The following is an 18,439-nucleotide window of genomic DNA, read 5'->3' on the forward strand; positions in this document are numbered from 1 at the left end:
ATTCGATAGTTCAAGGTTCGAGTCACTGACCGTGTGTTTGGCATATCAGCTTGGTTATCAGTTTTAACTACTATACACACCAAATACATCTTTGCTGATCTGCCCTCATTAAAAACAAAAAAAAATGTCACATTTGTTGACGTTTGTCAGCTGCGATTTTGCAGTCGCTTCCTCTAAAAAAATAAGGTCAAAGTTCCAATTAATTCGAAAATTCGAACAGGTAAATCAGTTCCGTGTTGCGCAACATTGGCGTTAAAATCAAATAATCAATCTGACAAGCAACCTTTTTTTTCCTTTCTGAATGTAAAATAACGGAATAGAGTGTCTTGACATAAACCCCAGAGTTCCTAATTACCCAAATTTGGAGTTGGAAACCAACAGACGTTAAATCAAAGAAAAAACCCGAACTTAGGGATCGTGGACATTTTTTTTTTTTAATTCACGAAAAGTTCCGCCCTCCCCGGTAGCTATAAAATACGTCGTCCTAAACATTCAGTCGTCACTCCACTTGAATTTGTCGCCCACACTGCGTCCAACAGCTTTTTTTTTCCAATTTGCATACCGGGTGTTTTTAATAGCTAACATATTTCATAATTAGCAGCTATGGCGTTTTCCAAATCCGCATCGATTGCACTGTTATTGGTAACTATATATTTTTTTTTTTTTAATTTCACAGCATTAAGTTATGATTTTGAATCAAAATTCATGTGCTCAATTTTGGCGGTTTAAATTTAGGTGGCAACAATTTGCTGTTCCATCGTGAACGCAGGCCAGGTCGTTCCTCTTCCTTCCGCTGTCGATCGCCAATCCAAGCAAATTCACTTGGCTCCTTCCCAATTCTATAACTACTACGATCCAGGCTTCCAGTATCAGATGTTGATCCCAACAGAAATCGACAACTCAAAATTGACATCAGGTAATCAATAAGGACATCTTCCATTATACCTTACCTAAATTACCCAAACATTTATTTACTAATGACGTTTGTTTCTCTTTATTAAATTAAAGGCGATGATTCCGAATCGGAAGCGTTGCTGCAAGGAAGACAAAATCTGCCCATAACTGCCACCCCAGCTGCATCAGGTGTGTAGATGTTAAATGCAAGAGATTTCAAATTCTGCTGTGGTTCTTGTTCTTGTCATTATTGACTCATCGCGTGCGCAGGGCTATTCCTATTGATTGATTTGTCATTTATTTTCTTCTTTTTGTAGAGTGTGTCATAACCGATTCCGGGAAAAACGGCTTGGGCGGTTGCACGAAAGGATCGCAAGCGGCTTCAGGAAACATCGATCTTAAATTCACTGCCGCTAACCAAGGAGTCGTCATTGCACTCGTGCCAAACCCCAAAAGATATTCCAAAGTCAAGATCACTTGTTCGGAAATCACCGCTGGCGTCAAGGCCTTTACGGTAAGTCAATCACATTAATACAATGTCTATATTCCGCTTGATATAATAGCCTACTACTATCCCTCTGTTTCATTTCTTTTTTCTTTTGTCCGAATGACAGAAAACTGCCAAAATTGCGGCGACGACGGATACGCCCGTGACCGAGTTGAAACAAACGCAAATTCTAGTTGTTAGTGCTGCCGATAAGGACGTGTTCAAGTGCAGTTGGGAATCCTCTTAATAATCCAACATGTCCAGGGCTTTTTCTCCACGAGTCAATGGTGTATCGACTACATTATTGTCGTTGCTGTGGTGGTAGCATGTTAGACGTCCATGAAATATTTAATAAATTGTATTTGAAAACCCTTTTGAAAAATAAACATCAACATCCCTAAACTCTATGTATACAAGCCTACTAGTATGTGTTTCAAATCATTTAGAATATATTAGAACCTATAAATGATCTCAAATTGGCCGGTATATTGATTCAGAGAATGATTCCGCTAACCAAGTTGTTATTGTTATTGCTCTCGTGCCAAACCCCCAAAAGATATTCCAATGTCAAGATTACTTGTTCGGAAAGTTATAAATAACCGTATCATGGCCGGAACAGTCACACCAGTCTAACCCGTTGACTGGCCGCATTGGCCTCAGTCTGGTATTACATAACCAGTAGCTCTAGTATTCAAATTAGTTGTCTACGTTACATCCAAAAATAAATGTTTTAACTCGTTTTCTTGACTTTCAGTTCATTAAACCAAAATTAAAATCATGAAACCGTGTGGGTTGGGATATATAGTGTGGAGAATGTCAAGTTTCATCGTAACTTCACCAGGAATTCGATTGCTGTTCGTGACGATCGTGACTGTTCAAAAAATTAACGTAGACTGTTAATGTTTATCCTTCTATGATCACGCTCTAACATAGGTGGGCTGACCGTAGAGACATCGACTTGAGTCACGAAACCGGTGTTTCCATGATTTGAATCGGTGAACTTTCAATGTTGAATAATAAAAACATTTGGCGGGATTCATTCAAGCACTCAGCAGGAAATATTTTACTTTGCAGAGTCGAAAAAACCGGTGCCACCCAGACCTACCTGAAAAACGTATGTCGTTCAATTCCCAGTGTCATTGACCGTCAAAGTACAAAATATAGTAGTTGACATTCTTTTACCTTTAATTATTACGTAAGCGTAATATTTTTTTGATTCTTGAAACAACCAAATTTAACTTGTAATTGAAAGCTCGATCAGCCAACCCTGCGATTGACTGGATTCAGTATTTAAAAATAAAACGCCTTATTAGTCAAACTCTCAGCAATTCTCGCTTGGGGATGTCGTAATAAAATAACACTTCAGGCGTATCCGATTTTCCAATTGAAGATATCGCTCTTTCTTTTTATCTCTTTTTACCGACTTGAATTCGCATCAGGGAATTAAATCCCATAAAATTAGTTTTAGGGTGTAGAATCGACCCACAGCCTGGGGAAAAAAAAACGTCCAAATTTCGCTTATGTAAGAAAGCGAATGTTGAATCGCACTTGACTAATTAGAATTGGCTCTAACCACTTTAGCCAAAATGATAAATGTCATCATACAACAGGACGAACAGGTTTTCAGTACGAGTATAAACCTTACAAAACGTCGTCTGTTGCTGCGACAGAAAACGAAGAATGCGAGTGGGACCAGAGTGGGACCAACGCAATTCAGTCTCAAAGAAACGAACAGGTTTGTGAATTTATGTTGTCACAAACAAGAAGAATATTCTTGACGTTCCCTCTAAATGTGAATCTGCATGTCTATCAATATTTAATGATGATTTACTGCGTCCACTAAATAATAATGGGACGGAAGAATGACCTGTTGCCATCTGTGATCATGTGAACAAAATATGTTAATCGCATAGCGAAAGAGAAAACTAAACATTAGAATCAAAATCTTGTATGTCATTGCACTGTTTAATTATTTAATTAAAAAAAAATAAAGAAAAGAAAAAAGTTTGGAAATATGCACAGCAGATCTGGAAACCAAAACGCAATGCCAGCCGAGAAACGAATGACAATTTGTAACGATAAAAACATCGTCTTTATACTCGTTATTACTCGTCTTTTTTTTCCCCGATTCCAGTGAAAGTGTCATAAATTTAGTTATTCCCACAGGACATTTTGAAAAAAATATAGGGCCGTGGGGAAACCGTCAGTCCCAGTCCAAGTCCCAATGGGGAAACCGGCGGGGATCTATTATGTGACGGTTGATGGGCTGTATAAATTCAAACTAATTTTACACTGACGTTAGATATGTTCATGTAATATTTAAAAAGAATACATGCCTTTGAAAAACATCAGCAAATAAAATAATCATCTAATGCTTTGACGTCAGAAGAATTTTTTTTTTTTAATAATTCATAGAGGCTAAGAGTTGTGGCGTCAAAGTTCAAATTTTACAAAAGAAGTTCATTTAAATTTCAAACCCAAATTTACTTGATTTATCTAGTTTGGACAGTATTTTGTAGTGTTGACTGCAAAAGACGCAAGATCTTCTTCTGTAAAGCTATAAAAATAACCATTCCACCGGAACCGATTGACTGGATGTATCGTTTGACGACACTAATCTGTATTACATAACTAGTAGTCATAGTATTAAAATGTTGTGTCTATAGGGGGACCTCGGTGACCTTTAAGCATTGATTGTCGAATTAAGAAAAAAACATTGTGTCTGATTTCAAGCAAATTCGGACAATATTTTACCTGCTGGTAGATACGATATGGGATAACAAACCGGCGGTGAAGTTGACTGACCTACGGTATCGCCAACTGACCATAAAAGCAAAGATAACTTGTTGTTCTTTGACCTTGTATCAAAATGTTGGTTATCTAAATCAAGAAAGGTTTCAACCGGACCAGGAAATCATTTACTTCAATAAGTAAATCAAGTCCTCTATTTTTAGATAATTGGTTTTGGTATAGGCAGTTCAATACATGGTGGCGTGGGCATATTATTCAGCAATGCCAACGACAAACAAAATAATGCGCGGAAAAAGGTTAGAATTTATCCCGCGCCTTTTTTGAATAAATAAGGATCAATGTTTTTCCTATCCCTGACTCTTGATGATCAATTAAAGAAGAAACAGAAGAAATAGGCGAATAAAAAAAAGTCAAAAGCAAATTAAGTTACGTACTCCCTTCTCGACAGCTTTACATATAATGATGCCACGCATATACCAGTAGAAACTTCAGTAGAGACTTTGACCCTGCGTCAAAATTATTTTGAAATTAGCAGCTATGGCATTGTCTACTTCAGTTTCCTTGCTTTTGGTAATATTTAAATTCTTGATTTTCTGCCTGTATTTTCATTATACCACGATTGCATAGTTTTTTTCCCCTTACATTTCAATCTATTTACTATCACAATCAATTACGGTGGCGACGGCTTGCTGTTCCATCGTGAGTGCAGCCAAAGAGAAATTACCTTTGACATCCGTTGCCAATCGCCAACTAAAGAAATTCTACGCCATGCATACCTCCGCCACTTTTCAATTATTACAATCCTATGGGTCTCAGATTATGGTGCCAACAGAACAAGGTCAAATTTACTCCCGAGTTGATTTCAGGTTTAATTAATTAATAGAGACACACGTAGGTTTCTTGAAACAATGCCCTCTCTATCAATTGGCGTGACGAACATTTTATTTTGGACTTGAGGAATATTTTACTTTGAAGAGTCGAAAAACCGGTGGCTGATAAGGCCTTTGAGAAACGCATTTCATTCAATCCCAAGCATTGACCGTCAGAGTATAAATAGTTGACATTCTTTAACCTTGAATTGTTACGTAAACGTTATATTTTTTTCCCTCTTGAAACAACATACCTCACCTTGGAATTGCTAGCGATCAGCCCACCCTGCATGCGATTCAGTATTCAAATAAAACGCCCTATTTAAGTCAAGTTATTATCAGCCATCCTCGCTTGGGAGTGTCGTAATAAAATACACTCTTCAGGCGTATCTGATTTTCCAATTGAAGATATCGTTCTTTCTGTTTGTCTATTTTTACCGACTTGAATTTGCACCAGGGAATTCAATCCTATAAAATGAAGCAGCTGGTGTAGAATCGGCCCTACTGAGCTGATTGAGCCAACCCAAAAAACGCCCCAATTTCGCCTGAGTAAGAAAGCAAATGTTGAATCGCAGTTGACCCATTTGAATTGGCTCTAGCCACTGTAACCACAATGATAAATGTCACGCAACAGGTTATGATATTCACGTGCGTACAACTTACACAATGTCGTCTGCGACAGAAAACGAAGAATGCGAGAGTGGTAAAAGACGCAATTCAGCAGTCCCACAGAATCAGAAACCAGTCGCTGGGAGACGAACGGGTTTGTTAAATTTCACAAACAAGAAGAATAGTCTCGATGCTCTCCTCTAAATGCAAATCGACATGCCAATCAATATTTACTACTCCGGTCCGAAACGTGCTACCATCTGTGAACGTCATTTGTCACTTGATAGAGAACATTTCAACGAACAAATTAAGCCCACGGATAAAAATAAAACATGCGTGAACGATATTTAACAAAATGTAGTTGAAATGAAAGCCTTGAAAAAAAAGTTCCTTAAACAACACAAGGATGGGTTTTCATGTAGAAAAAAAATGTATCAATGAAATTTCTAGATCAGTTAGTTGCAGGTTTAAACGTCAATTGGGTAATGAATGAAATCATAAAATATGAACGAATTCAAAGTATGACTTCAAAGAAAATGAAATCGAGCAATCGACCCCATGACAAAAAATTCACGAAGATTTCATCGGTCGGATCGGAAACACTGAAGGTGTCAAGGAATTGCAGAAAAGTCCAAAACTATTACGATAAGAAAAAATGCCGTACGCAAAGTCTTGAAGATACACTTAATAAGTGAAATGAGTTTGAAAATCTCGGAAGCATCATGAAGTAAAATAATTGCGCTGACTCAAACTCACGGTTAAATTTATTCCTAATGAGACTTCAAACATAAAAAGTTGACCTGATGGGGCAAGACAGTTTTGTCGAACACTATGCTGACCCAACTGAACGAAGAAGATGTCATCAAATGAAATACTCATTTATGTTATTTTTGCTCCCCTCATTAGCTGCCAATGGGAGGTGAGCAACTTCTACAACAGTCTTCGAGATGTTGTAACGAAAAGCAAGGCTCACAAATGGAAAGTAGGATAGATTTTTCCTACCTTGAAGCTCGGGAAATACAGCCAAGCATTTCCAAGGGATCCATCCGAACTCCGAAGAGATGAAGTTGAACACGCCAGGCGGGATAGGAGGAAGGGAGTCCTCGTGAATACACACACATTCCCATGAGTGTACACAAGGACATTGAAAGAAGGGGGAAAGAAGGCATGTATTAGCTGGACACTCTCCTATAAAGCAGGTTGTTGATCACCTACATTAAAAAATTTAATAAATGTTGTGGAAATCAAGAAAATGTAAAGTTTTGTTGAAGCACACTGGGCAGAAGCAAGCCATGCAAAATAATTTCAATACGTGACAGAAGAAAAGGTAATAGAAACACACAATGAATACCTTACCGATGAAGCTGACACCAGTTGATGCTGATGAGTGATGAGTGATGACAAGGAAAACTTTTGCATGTTATGATGATGACTGGCTCACAAATCACACCTGCAGAGTGAAGAAAAAGGACAACATGAACTAAAATATCAAACAAAATTAATGCCAATAGCATGCCAACCATGCCGTGCATCGACTGAGGGCAAACATGTGCTACCATACCAAGTGATAATCAGGAACCAAAATCATACCAGTTTGGTATGATTTGCAATTTTCTATTGCAACGAAATATTACGTTGCACTAACTAGCCATTTTGGCTATTGCAACGAAGTCTACAAGTCTGGCACAGTTTATTGCTTTTAACCCTTTTAGCTATAGCCCACATTTTAACCTTATTTAAATTCTTAGTTTAAAGTTATTTACCTGCTTAGAAGAGGCCCTAACGGACACTACCTTGGACACGACTATCGACTAATCACATTTTCGTAATTTAACTCTGTGCGATTTTTCGTGCAGCCATTAATTCAGCACTGTTGCCAAATGTAAGTTCGTGTTCCCTCTCGACTTTCCCGCCAAATGCATCCACAGAAAAGAAGAATCTGGACATGATTAAATGAGGAAACAGGAAAGAAATATTCATTTTACAGAATTTAAAAAAAAATTACATTAAATTTTCGGGTTTACAAAATATAGATGTTAATGTTATTTTATTATTTTAATAATTTTTTAATAATTTGCTATTATTATTTTATTATTATTTTATTAATTTTATTGATTGTTTAATTTTATTATTAATTTACAAAATTAAGTTGATAAAAATCTGGTGGACAATATTTGCAATGTTGGTACCCGAATGACGCAAGTCTAGTGCCCGAGGCTGACAATGAAGTCGGTCGACTGGCCGGCCATTGAAACCAATCTGTGTTGCATCACGCACGGGTTAGTATAGTAGTAGTAAAAGTTTTAGTATTCCAATTCATTATGACATTGAATACTGTAAGTAAAAATATCTTATAACTCCTTATCTTGACATTTCGTTGTCAGGCCAAATTAATGACTGTGCGGATTGGTTCCCATTGATCGAGTTTCATCGGGAATTCCGTGATGTTTGATATTGTGCTTGGATCACGCTGTAGGTGTGGGCTGGCCGTATGGTATCGACTTCACCACGAGTCACGCGCGAAACTGGTATCTCCGGTTTTTGCATGGGCGACCTTTCAATATCGAATTATAAATGCATTTCGCCTCAAGAGATAGTTCAACAAACCCGCGCGGGGAATTTATTACACTTTGGAGACACGATACAAACCGGTGGTGATGGGTGGCGCCCACCTGAGAATAAAACGCATCTCGTTCAATTCGCACTGACCGTCTGCAGTCTATTTACAACCTTGAATTTTGTTAATATAAAATTTGACAACAGCTGTCAGCCAACCTGCATCATGCTCTAAGTTATATTCTCGATTATTAAGGGCGTCGTAACGGAATAACTATATTCGAGCCAGCGTATAATTATGATTTTCCAGTTTCAGTTATTGCTATTTGAGTTAGACCCATATCTCTTTTTACCGAGAATTCTTTCTTGCAAATTTACTTTACTTAGCTTACAAAGTAGAGCAAAACATCCCAGTTAACAGTTTCACTTAAATCAGAAAGAAAATGTTGAATCGCATTTAACTCATCATTTGAAAGGGCGCCAGGAACCATGTCACTGCTTAACCGAATACGCGAAATAACCTTTGAATGTCATTCAACAGATTGCTGTGCTCACGTAGATGACTACCTACACAAAATGTTGAATACTGCTGCCAACTGTTGCTGTGCTGGCATAACACGAACGTTGGGAGTGGGAAAGACGCAAGTCAATAATTCAGCAGTCCCAAACGCCTTATCGGGAATCCACCGCTGGCAGACGGAACAGGTTCGTTTGTTTTGCCAAACAAGTCTAGACATTCGCTCCGAGTTTGATTCTACAATGCCAATGATAAATTTTTCAAATTTTTACTGCGTGCACTAGAAATAATTTAAGGGAAATATCACTTGATAGAAAAGCATTGAAATAAGTGGTATGGGGAATGCGATGGATTTAAAATTCCCGACAATCAGGAAGCAACCACTATTAGTTGGTAGTCTGAATTCTTCATTTGGTATTCATTTTAATCAGAGTAGAGTATACGGACTGACGTTCAAATTTGCCATTGCAAGCAAACCAAGTTGAATGCGACAATTTTTAAAAGATCATTCTATTTTACAAAACATCTTGGATTGATTCAAGTTAACCGTGTACGCGAACCGAAATTAAATTGGCGGGTGCAAACAAATCCAGTTTCCAAGTTGAAATCGATTCTACAAGATTAAAAAAAAAAAACAAAAAAAAAAAACTCATGTGTCGACGACACTCAAATTTGGAGATGAGCCAAAGTTAAGGGAGAACCAGAATGACTGCTCGTCTGACATCTGCGATAATTGTAAAAAAAAAAAAAAAATAAATAAATAAAAAAAAAAGTAAAATTTAATACTCGATAGATATTCACGCAAGTTCCGCCCTTCTCGAGAGCTATAAAATGCCACGCTTTTCAGTCGACACTCCACTGGAATCTCTCCCTCTCGTCCAGCACGCGTCCGACTTTCGCAAATCAGCAGCGATGGCGTTTTCTACTTCAGCAGTTTCCTTGCTTTTGGTAGGCTAAATTGAAATCATTCATTTGTATTTGTTTGAGTCCAATTTTGACGTTAAGTTTGTAGCCTAATGATAAAAATTTGACCGTATGAATTTATAAGGTATTTCTGTTGTTACGAATTTCAGGTGGTGACGGTTTGCTGTTTCCAAGGCTGTTTCATCGTGAATGCAGCCGAAGAGAGACCATTCCTTCCTTCTGTTGACAATCGCCAATCCAAGCAAATGTTCTATATGCCTTCATCGCTGTTTAATTATTACAATCCTTATGGAGCTCAGATTATGGTGCCAACAGCAGGTCGAATTCAACCCGAGTTTTTGTCATCAGGTAAATTAACCGAAACACATCCAGGCCTTTTTTTCTTCGTAGCTAAATTTTCTGACATTATTTTCTCATTGCATGGTCGTGGTGTATTTTTCTAATGCCAAAAAGGCGGCACCGAATTAGCGCCAATGGAAAAAATATTTAATCAAAGTGAGGACATTTCTTTGACCCCAGCAGCTACAGGTAAGGCTGTTCTCTTAATACTAGTCATGTGTTTGATTGCACAGTTCCATTGTGCAATGTGCATTTTCATTTCCTCCAACAGCGTGCACCGGTACGGCCGGCTACACCGGTTGTACAGTGTCATCCAGTGCGGCGTCAGGAACTATTACTGTTACGTTTGCTGCAACTGGACAAGGTGCTACTGTGGCCATCTCGCCGAAAAACCTTTTTTCTACCAGAGTGAAATTCACCTGTAATACCCTCACCGATGTTATTGGCTTCACGGTAATAAGTCTACTATTGTGTCAAATTGTTCATTCAAGTAGCCATATAAGACTAGCTGTTTTGCTGTTTTTTTTTTAGAAATCCGCCAAATTAACAGCCACAGGGGTTAAGGAAGTGACTGAAAGTAAACCAGCCGTGTTGATTGTTGTTGTTGACGGTGCCAAGACCTCCGGCACGTTGAAATGCAGTTGGACCTCGTCGTCTTAATCACTCGACTTGTTGCTCATCCAGCAAGTAGAGTAGCTATATACAACAGACCCTGCTTGTATACTTAATATATATCTTTTCACAGTGTATAGCTTCGCTCTCCTATAATCAGAATCAAGAGCACAAACACTGATTTAATGTTGCCATTTTTTTCGATGGGCTTATTTTATTTTACGCTGTCGTCAAAATGTCGATGTAATATTTAAAAAGTATGAGAATACATTTATTTGAAAAAATTCAACCACATGTTAAACGTCTTGCGTTTTCGACTATTCGTTTAAGACCAAGGAAATGGATTAAGAATTATTCCTATATATAGTGGCTGAACATGAGGGCTGAACGTTAAATGTCTGAGCCAGAATAACGGAAGCAGAAGTTGTGCAACAGTTTAAAAATTTACTTGAGAAATCATCGGGTGGGCAGCTATTTGCAATGGTACATTGACTATATAGGCCTACACCCAGAATCAAATTTACATATAACTCATTTTCTTTTTTTTTACTTCCGTTAAATTAGGATGCCTATGATTGATAAGTTAATGATCATGTTGATATGGTATAAGCGAGGTTAAAAGAGTAGCCGGCAGATAAAAGAGCATCCCCTTCCATTAATAAAAAACGTATAATTAAATAAAAAAACTTTTAAATTAATTTAAAAAACTTGATTAATTTTTAAAAAATAAATTAATTTTAAAATTTTAAATAATTATCATTATAATCAAAAGACTTAAACTTAATCAACTATAGCGTGCGCCATAGTTGTAAATGGCATAAAAGTTTATAAATCAGTTGATTACAAGTAAACAATAAAAGCGCACTGTGCGCAATCGTTAATGAATAAAAGGTGCCGCCAAATGATTACAAACCGCTTTATGACTGAGATGTCACTTCATTTTGAAATAGTTGATTTTGTTATCCGACAACGAGATCTGCTATAATAAGCTACGCTTCGCAGTTGAAAGTTTTATGCACAATTCCACTCTTTGTCGGATCCTCGTTTGAGGTGTCGATGAACCCACAACCAAAAAACAAACAAAAAAGCGAAGGTCGGGTCGACTATACGGGAACTAGAGAAAATAGGGGAAAACCCCACACGCCATTCTCCCGTCCAGATTCCAGTTTTCACGTCCAGTTATATCTAATACAATTTCGACTGGGGCCAGAAAATCAACGGTTGTCGGTGTATATTGGTGGCGTGTGGGATATATTATCATTTTTAATTATTATATTATGCATTACATCATATATTAATGTATATTAAACCAGCGCCAAGCAAGCAGAAATGATCTCGAGTTAAAAATATTTCAAAATTCGGATAAAAATGTTTTTTTGTTTTTGTTTTTTTTTTTAATGTCTGAATTCTTATATATATAAGGATCGTCAAGTCACAGCCAAGGTCACAGCTCACAGGATACCATGCAACTCCCTTCTATTTTAATTGGCGAGTTCAAACGAACCGGATTTTTAATTGCATAGTCTGACATTTCCAGCTGAAGGTGAGACAGAGTTTTATAAGGAAGAACTAAATCGCCGACGAACAAAATGCGACAAAATGCTCCTTTTTGTTCAAAATTTATTTTATTTTATTTTTATTTTTATTTTTTAAATAAATATGCAAGCCTGCAAGTCCCCCAAGCGAAGTTTTGCCCTTCTCGCGGGAGCTATATAAACGCAACGCATATCATTTCAGTAAACATCCACCTGACTTTGCAGCAATAATGGCTTATTCTACTCCAGTTTCTTTGCTTTGGGTAAGTTTATATTTTCTTTCTGTTTATTATATCATGTTAATGTTGAGTTTTGTTTAATAAATTGACCATGTGCGAATTTATTGCGTATTTTTCTGTTAATAACAAATGTTAGGTTTTGGCGACGGTTTCCTGTCTCATCGTCAATGCAGTTGAAGAGGAACTAGCATCTCTTCCTCATGGAGTCGTTCGCCAATCCAAGCAAATGTTTTCCCCACCACTTTATAGTTATTACAATCCCTATGGGGCTCCGATTTGGATCCCAACAGTACAAGGTGAAATTCATCCTCAATCCGGATTATTGTTTTCAGGTAAATTAATAACCGAAACACATTATAGCCATTTTTGTCGTAACTCAATTTTGGTTATTTTAAATTGTATCCCATAATTTTGTCTTTCTAAATCTAAAGGCGACTCCAAATCAGCCCTAACGGAGAGAGCAGCTCGAAATGAGGACATTTCCATTACCCCAGCAAGTACAGGTATATAAAGTATAAAGGACTGCTGTTGTTTTTTTTTTGTTTTTTAAATAGATATTAATTGCACCAGAGTTATATTGATTTGTAATATAATTCCTCCAAAAGATTGCCTGTTTATGGCCAGCACCCTTAGCAAATGCATGAAGTCGTCAACTGCCGTGTCTGGAACTATCACTATCCAATTTTCTTCTGCTGGTGCCCAAGTCGCTACGGTGTCAATCGCGCCAAACAAGTTGCTTTATTCCAGAGTGAAAATAACTTGTACTGAATTGTCCACTGGTGGTGCTGTTGGTGTCTACATGGTAATAATCCGTCTGCTTTCGTGTCAAATTGTTAATAATTCAAGTTCAAGCTCCTAGTCCCAGTTCACATTTTGGCAATTTTTCATTTAATTTGTACGACAGAAATCCGGCGCTGCTGATGTATTTCCTTCGTTCTCAGCACCTTTCACGACGACTGAACTTAAACCTGTACAAATGGTGGCGATTGCAACTTCGGCCACTGCTAAGGTGAAATGCAGTTGGTCATCCTCGTTTTAATCACTCGACGTACTACAAGCATGCTGCAAGTACACGACAGGCTGGCCTATATGCATAATGTATAGCTTCGTTGGCCGTACACTATATAAATAATCATATTAAGAACACAATCAGCGATTTATCTATATTGTCGTTGGTGTGACGGGTGACGGGCTAATCTGGATTGATTTTACGCTGGCGCATTTAATGATGTCCATGTAGTTTATTTAAAAGTAAAAAGAATACATTGATTTGAAGAACTGCAACATCAAAAAGCGTATTAGCCTATATTTACCTTGTTTTTTCGACTTGTCGTCGATACATCTTTTAATAAAACGAATTTCGTCTACGTTCAGCGGATTTTGAACGCTGAGAAAAAAAAAACGCAGTGGCGTTTATTATATAACTCGTTGCGGAGTACGGAGTGCGATTATTCCTGGGCCATGCAGTTGGCAGAAACTGCATGTTGTTGTAAACAGGGTTCATTAAATATAGCTCACCACTGCAGATCAGTCCTGTTTTTGTACCTCGATACTTTGTCTGTACTATTTAACTTTTCAGACAGATGTTATTTTCCTAAATGCAATCATTGCTCTTTTTGGGTTTTTTTTTGTTCACCGACTGTAATTTTCACCTGGAATTCCATCTCCCAAAGAGAGTTGGACGAGAAAAAAGAAAGAAAATGTTGTACATGCATTTAATTGACTTTCTTGAATTAGTACCAGTTACACTGTAACCAAATGGCTGCATCAAATAATCTTCAAATGCCGTCAAACTGGTTATCTTATTCAGACGAAGTTCAGGTGTCATTTTACATAACAAAGTAAAAAACTGCCATCCGTCTACCGACTAATCAGAAACCTGTCGCTGATGGCAACATACCAGATTTGTTTATTTTTGCCAAAAGAAGAAGGGGAATTCCCTAGACGTTCGCTCTAAAAACGCGGTTCTAGATTTCAATCAACATTTGATTCAACAAAAAATTCCCGGGAAAATAAACAAATCGGACCATTCCGGCCGGAAGAATGACGTGCTGCCATCTACGAGCGAAATTAGTCACTCGACAGAAAGGTCCAAAACATTCCGACGAACGGGAGCGGAGACTTCAGCTCACAGTTTGGTGGAAGAATGCGTCAGATTCAAGATTCCCGATAATCAGTCGACGAGACCCGATTCGATGAAGAGAATTCCCGAGAAATGTTCCGCCGATAGAACTCGGCCGGCAGATAAAAGAAACACACAATGCCATTCTCCTTACATATTATTGTCGTCCATTTTCTTTCATCAAAGCGGGAACTAGTCAAACTACTACAAAGAGACCCCCCCACCAAAAAAGGAACTCGGAAAAATCTCAGACTCAATAAATATAGGAAATTCGATCCTAGTTTACAAGGTCGAAGCGAACTTTTAAAAGAAAAATAAACTCTGATGGGGGGGGGAGTTCGAATTCGAGAAGAAGCCCAACCCTCTTTCCTTGTCTAACGAATTCTGAACGTGTTTGGTCATATATCGATCCCTCTTTATGTATGTGTAACACTTGAAAGTTGTAAAACGATATTGCTCTCTGACAACACACAGCCTATATGGGCTGAAAGAGTCAGTCGTTCCAGGGTAGACAACCAGACAACATCCCAGCACCGAATTCTTTCTTAAAAGAAAAAAAAAAAGAACAACATATATATTGTTGTAGTTCGGGAAAATGATTACCGAAGTTCTGGTACTCTTAGTTCTTTTCGCACTGCTCATCAAAGCTTCCATCCGGCCTTCGAATTTCCCGCCAGGTATTTTTATTTCCACCCGCCTACTCAATGGCAATAAGCAACATTAATAAATAACAGCAACTTTTTGTCTGGTTCTGTACCAATTGTCATAGTTGTACTACCGAGTTTCTTCCCATATGTGTGTGTAACTTTACAAATGTCAAATGTCTGATCTCATTATTTTTCACAGCCGGGAGGGTATACAGACACACCTTATATATTATTAAAAAGTTGTTGGCCGTTTGGAATCAGAAATCTAGACAGCGATGAATGTAAGCAACTTGAGTTATATAAGCATACACGCCAACGTGTATATATGTTTGGTAGGTTGTATAATGAATTTATATCAGGAACTCGACACAAGTTGAAGAACTTTTGTGATAGGCTCCCAGACTTTATATATTCCACTTCTTCTTCGTTGCTCATTATATCTTATGATTTCTCTTCTGACGACTAATCAAAGACTTTAATTTAATTTAATTTTTTAATTCAAATAAGGACCGAGAGGATTGCCATTGGTTGGTTACATCCCGTTCCTCTCGAAACTGGACCCGGAGTATCCGCATTTGGCGCTGAAGAAGCTGTCGGATCATTACGGTCCAGTCGCCGGCTTCTATCTGGGGCCCAGTCAGCCATTCATTTCCGTTTGCGGATACCAGGCTGTTAGGGAGGCACTCTACAACGAGGATTTGGCCGGACGGCCGAGCAATGCGGCCAGAAGGGAGCGGACATTCGGCCAGCGACTCGGAGTCATCCACAACGACGGGCCCGAGTGGCTGGAGCAGCGCAGATTCGCTCTGCGCCATCTGAGGGATTTGGGGTTCGGGCGGACGTCGTCGGAGGGTCTCATCCGTGAAGAGATCGAGGACCTGACGCAGGAGATAAGAGCCCATCAATTGGCCCACGGATCGGTGGACTTGAAAGGCCTGTTCAACTTGTCTTTGATCAACATTTTGTGGGCCCTTGTGGGCGGCGAGCGGTTCAGGAGGGACGACACAAGATTGGCTCATTTGCTCGACATTGTCGACAACTTTGTCAGGAGCGCCGATTTCACCCGGGCAAATATCCCCCTGCCGGACTTTTGCCTGCGCTACTTTCCGTCCTTGACCAGGAAATTGCTGGGCTTGCGCAACGACCTGTTTACTCCACTCCAGGATTTCATCCGGGTAATAATATAGTCAATTCAGTCAAGTTATTGACTGAGGGGGTTCGATATCCAATCAAAACTTTTTTGATTTTTAATTTCAGGAAAGGATTCGGGAACATGCCAAGGATCGTTCCGAGGATCATCCCAGAGATTTTATTGACGTTTATCTCCAGGAAATGAGCAAACGTCAATCCACTGAGTCTTCGTTCCACGGTAAATAATAATCCGCATTTTCCAAAAAAAAAAGTGAACTTGAACGTTTAGATGTGGACTATTAAAAACTTGTGTGTGTAGAAAATCAATTGATTGGTGTCATCATCGATTTCTTTATCGCCGGAGCGGAAACGACTAGCGGATCCATCGGGTTCGCCCTTTTGTATCTGTTACACAACCCCGACATTCAGCGCCAAATTCAAACGGAATTGGACCAAGTGTGCGGCGATTCACTGCCTCAATTGGCCCACCGACCCAGGTGTGATTCTAATCGAATTAATCGATTGCATATAACAATAACGCACCTTTACGTAATTTCCTTTTGTTGTGTATTACAAGTTTACCTTATACTGAAGCCGCTCTGATGGAAGCCCAACGCCTTAGCAACATCACTCCATTAGCGGTTGCTCACAAAGCTTTGCGAGACACCCAACTAGGGGGTTATTCCATTCCTCGGGTATTATAAAGTCGTCTAGACTGTTGTACCTATTTTTTAAGACACTTATATAAGCTCTAGCTGGGATATTTGTCTATAACAGTTGATGTATGTTTCTCAAACAAATCTATATATCAAAACTTTGTCTCTACAGGGCAGTATAGTGACGGTGAATCTGTTTACCGTTCACCATGACGACGAAAGCTTTTGGCAAGATCCCGAAAGCTTCCGCCCCGAAAGACATTTGAGTCCTGACGGCAGAAAATTGATCAAAACCGACCATCTTTTACCTTTCAGCGCCGGTATATAAAGACTCTCTCTCTGCTGATGGCCGTTTTTTATAAAAGAATTTTCCAGCAACAGCACTATATAGAAAGCTTTTTTTGTTTGCTTTTGTCATTTATAGGTAAACGGGCGTGTCTAGGTGAACCGCTGGCCAGAAATACTTATTTCCTTTTCACGACGTCTTTGTTGAAAGTCTTTGAGTTTCATCCGCTACCAGACCGTCCGCTGCCGACTCTGAAACCCAAGAACGGACTCACGCTGAGCTACGACGGATTCGAAGCCATAGTTACCCCAAGAACTTGAACACATTATATACCTTATTATATAAACTATACATAAATGCCGAGATGAATCAAAAATTATACGCAAAGGATTAATAAAGAAGGTCCTCATATTCTTTTCGTGGATGAACGGCGACTGCTGCTGCCATGTGACGCAATTAGCTTTGCATGTCGCTTTGAATTATCTTGGCATTTTTTGAAAAAAAAAGCTTCAAAGGACGTTGGTGTTGTGATGGAACTAAATAAATAATCCAGAGGAAAAAGTGTATTTTAAAAAAAAGGAGAAAATCTAAAGTCTCTCGTAATTATATGTAATATAATTTAGTTCTTTTTTACTTTTTTAGATTTTTCTTTACTTTCGTTCCTCTTGTGGAAAATGAGAGACAGCACGCATAGTTTCGGAATGAAAACGGTCGTCTGGTCCGCTGCGCCATACGCTTTGATCAAAGGGAATCAAATAGCTGTACAGATAATATAGACATTATGTGACGTTTCATCAAGGATTCTTCAGGATCTTTTTTTCACGACATGTGCCGAGATTTATATCCTTTTTTACTCTTGTCTCTGTATAGAGCTTAATATTATGGCCAGCCAGATAGACCCTCTTTTAAAAAAGCAGACGAATTTTTTGAAAGGATCAAATGATGCGGCGCGAAATAATCCTGATTTTCAAAATCAATATTGTGCTATACCGTACTACATATGCTAAGTATTCGCTAAAAATGTAGAGTATAGTACTGTTCTCGACACAGCAGGCTGTGCTTTATTGATATTTACCGCTGGGCGACGTCATGTATACATTTGGACCAATAAAAAGATGTTATTTCCGTCCTATAGACATATTGCGCGATTGATCCGCAGAGACGCCAGAAGGGCATGTCCGACATACATTTGTCATATATATACGCAGCAGCAGAGACTTTTTGTTTGACATAGCTAGTGTCTATACACACATGATCGACCGACC

General features: G+C 38.6%; 4 protein-coding genes across 4 annotated transcripts; all 4 read left to right on the forward strand.

Moving 5' to 3' along the window:
• The first annotated feature begins 488 nt into the window (after positions 1-488).
• Positions 489-1,783, forward strand: LOC124202292. Its single transcript, XM_046598606.1, has 5 exons — positions 489-642; positions 736-916; positions 1,009-1,083; positions 1,212-1,408; positions 1,509-1,783. Exons 1-5 carry the CDS (start codon positions 604-606, stop codon positions 1,626-1,628), a joined length of 612 nt encoding a protein of 203 aa, XP_046454562.1. The 5' UTR covers positions 489-603; the 3' UTR covers positions 1,629-1,783.
• A 7,716-nt stretch (positions 1,784-9,499) lies between these two features.
• On the forward strand, positions 9,500-10,854 carry LOC124202295. Its single transcript, XM_046598612.1, has 5 exons — positions 9,500-9,631; positions 9,757-9,955; positions 10,061-10,135; positions 10,218-10,399; positions 10,478-10,854. Exons 1-5 carry the CDS (start codon positions 9,515-9,517, stop codon positions 10,604-10,606), a joined length of 702 nt encoding a protein of 233 aa, XP_046454568.1. The 5' UTR covers positions 9,500-9,514; the 3' UTR covers positions 10,607-10,854.
• Positions 10,855-12,242: 1,388 nt separating this feature from the next.
• Positions 12,243-13,625, forward strand: LOC124202296. The gene is made up of 5 exons (XM_046598613.1): positions 12,243-12,356; positions 12,469-12,664; positions 12,764-12,835; positions 12,938-13,134; positions 13,237-13,625. The coding sequence occupies exons 1-5, from the start codon at positions 12,324-12,326 to the stop codon at positions 13,369-13,371; spliced, it is 633 nt and encodes a 210-aa protein (XP_046454569.1). The 5' UTR covers positions 12,243-12,323; the 3' UTR covers positions 13,372-13,625.
• A 1,308-nt stretch (positions 13,626-14,933) lies between these two features.
• On the forward strand, positions 14,934-17,572 carry LOC124202297 (methyl farnesoate epoxidase-like). The gene is made up of 7 exons (XM_046598614.1): positions 14,934-15,131; positions 15,609-16,276; positions 16,359-16,470; positions 16,552-16,729; positions 16,810-16,927; positions 17,061-17,208; positions 17,313-17,572. Exons 1-7 carry the CDS (start codon positions 15,050-15,052, stop codon positions 17,492-17,494), a joined length of 1,488 nt encoding a protein of 495 aa, XP_046454570.1. The 5' UTR covers positions 14,934-15,049; the 3' UTR covers positions 17,495-17,572.
• Positions 17,573-18,439: the final 867 nt, after the last annotated feature.

Source organism: Daphnia pulex, chromosome 9 (assembly GCF_021134715.1).
Source record: "Daphnia pulex isolate KAP4 chromosome 9, ASM2113471v1".
Lineage (NCBI taxonomy): Eukaryota > Metazoa > Arthropoda > Branchiopoda > Diplostraca > Daphniidae > Daphnia > Daphnia pulex.

Bases quoted from the DNA above. Each gene is read 5' to 3' on its own strand.
- LOC124202292 (XM_046598606.1), top strand. From the start codon at position 604: ATGGCGTTTTCCAAATCCGCATCGATTGCACTGTTATTG. The intron at 917-1,008 runs GTAATCAATAAG...ATTAAATTAAAG, and splicing joins CAACTCAAAATTGACATCAG to GCGATGATTCCGAATCGGAA. The intron at 1,084-1,211 runs GTGTGTAGATGT...TTCTTTTTGTAG, and splicing joins TGCCACCCCAGCTGCATCAG to AGTGTGTCATAACCGATTCC.
- LOC124202296 (XM_046598613.1), top strand. From the start codon at position 12,324: ATGGCTTATTCTACTCCAGTTTCTTTGCTTTGG. The intron at 12,357-12,468 runs GTAAGTTTATAT...AACAAATGTTAG, and splicing joins CTCCAGTTTCTTTGCTTTGG to GTTTTGGCGACGGTTTCCTG. The intron at 13,135-13,236 runs GTAATAATCCGT...TTTGTACGACAG, and splicing joins GTGCTGTTGGTGTCTACATG to AAATCCGGCGCTGCTGATGT.
- LOC124202297 (XM_046598614.1), top strand. From the start codon at position 15,050: ATGATTACCGAAGTTCTGGTACTCTTAGTTCTTTTCGCACTGCTCATC. The intron at 15,132-15,608 runs GTATTTTTATTT...AATTCAAATAAG, and splicing joins GCCTTCGAATTTCCCGCCAG to GACCGAGAGGATTGCCATTG. The intron at 16,928-17,060 runs GTATTATAAAGT...TTGTCTCTACAG, and splicing joins GGGGTTATTCCATTCCTCGG to GGCAGTATAGTGACGGTGAA.
- LOC124202295 (XM_046598612.1), top strand. From the start codon at position 9,515: ATGCCACGCTTTTCAGTCGACACTCCACTGGAATCTCTCCCTCTCGTC. The intron at 9,632-9,756 runs GTAGGCTAAATT...TACGAATTTCAG, and splicing joins CAGCAGTTTCCTTGCTTTTG to GTGGTGACGGTTTGCTGTTT. The intron at 10,136-10,217 runs GTAAGGCTGTTC...TTCCTCCAACAG, and splicing joins TTTGACCCCAGCAGCTACAG to CGTGCACCGGTACGGCCGGC.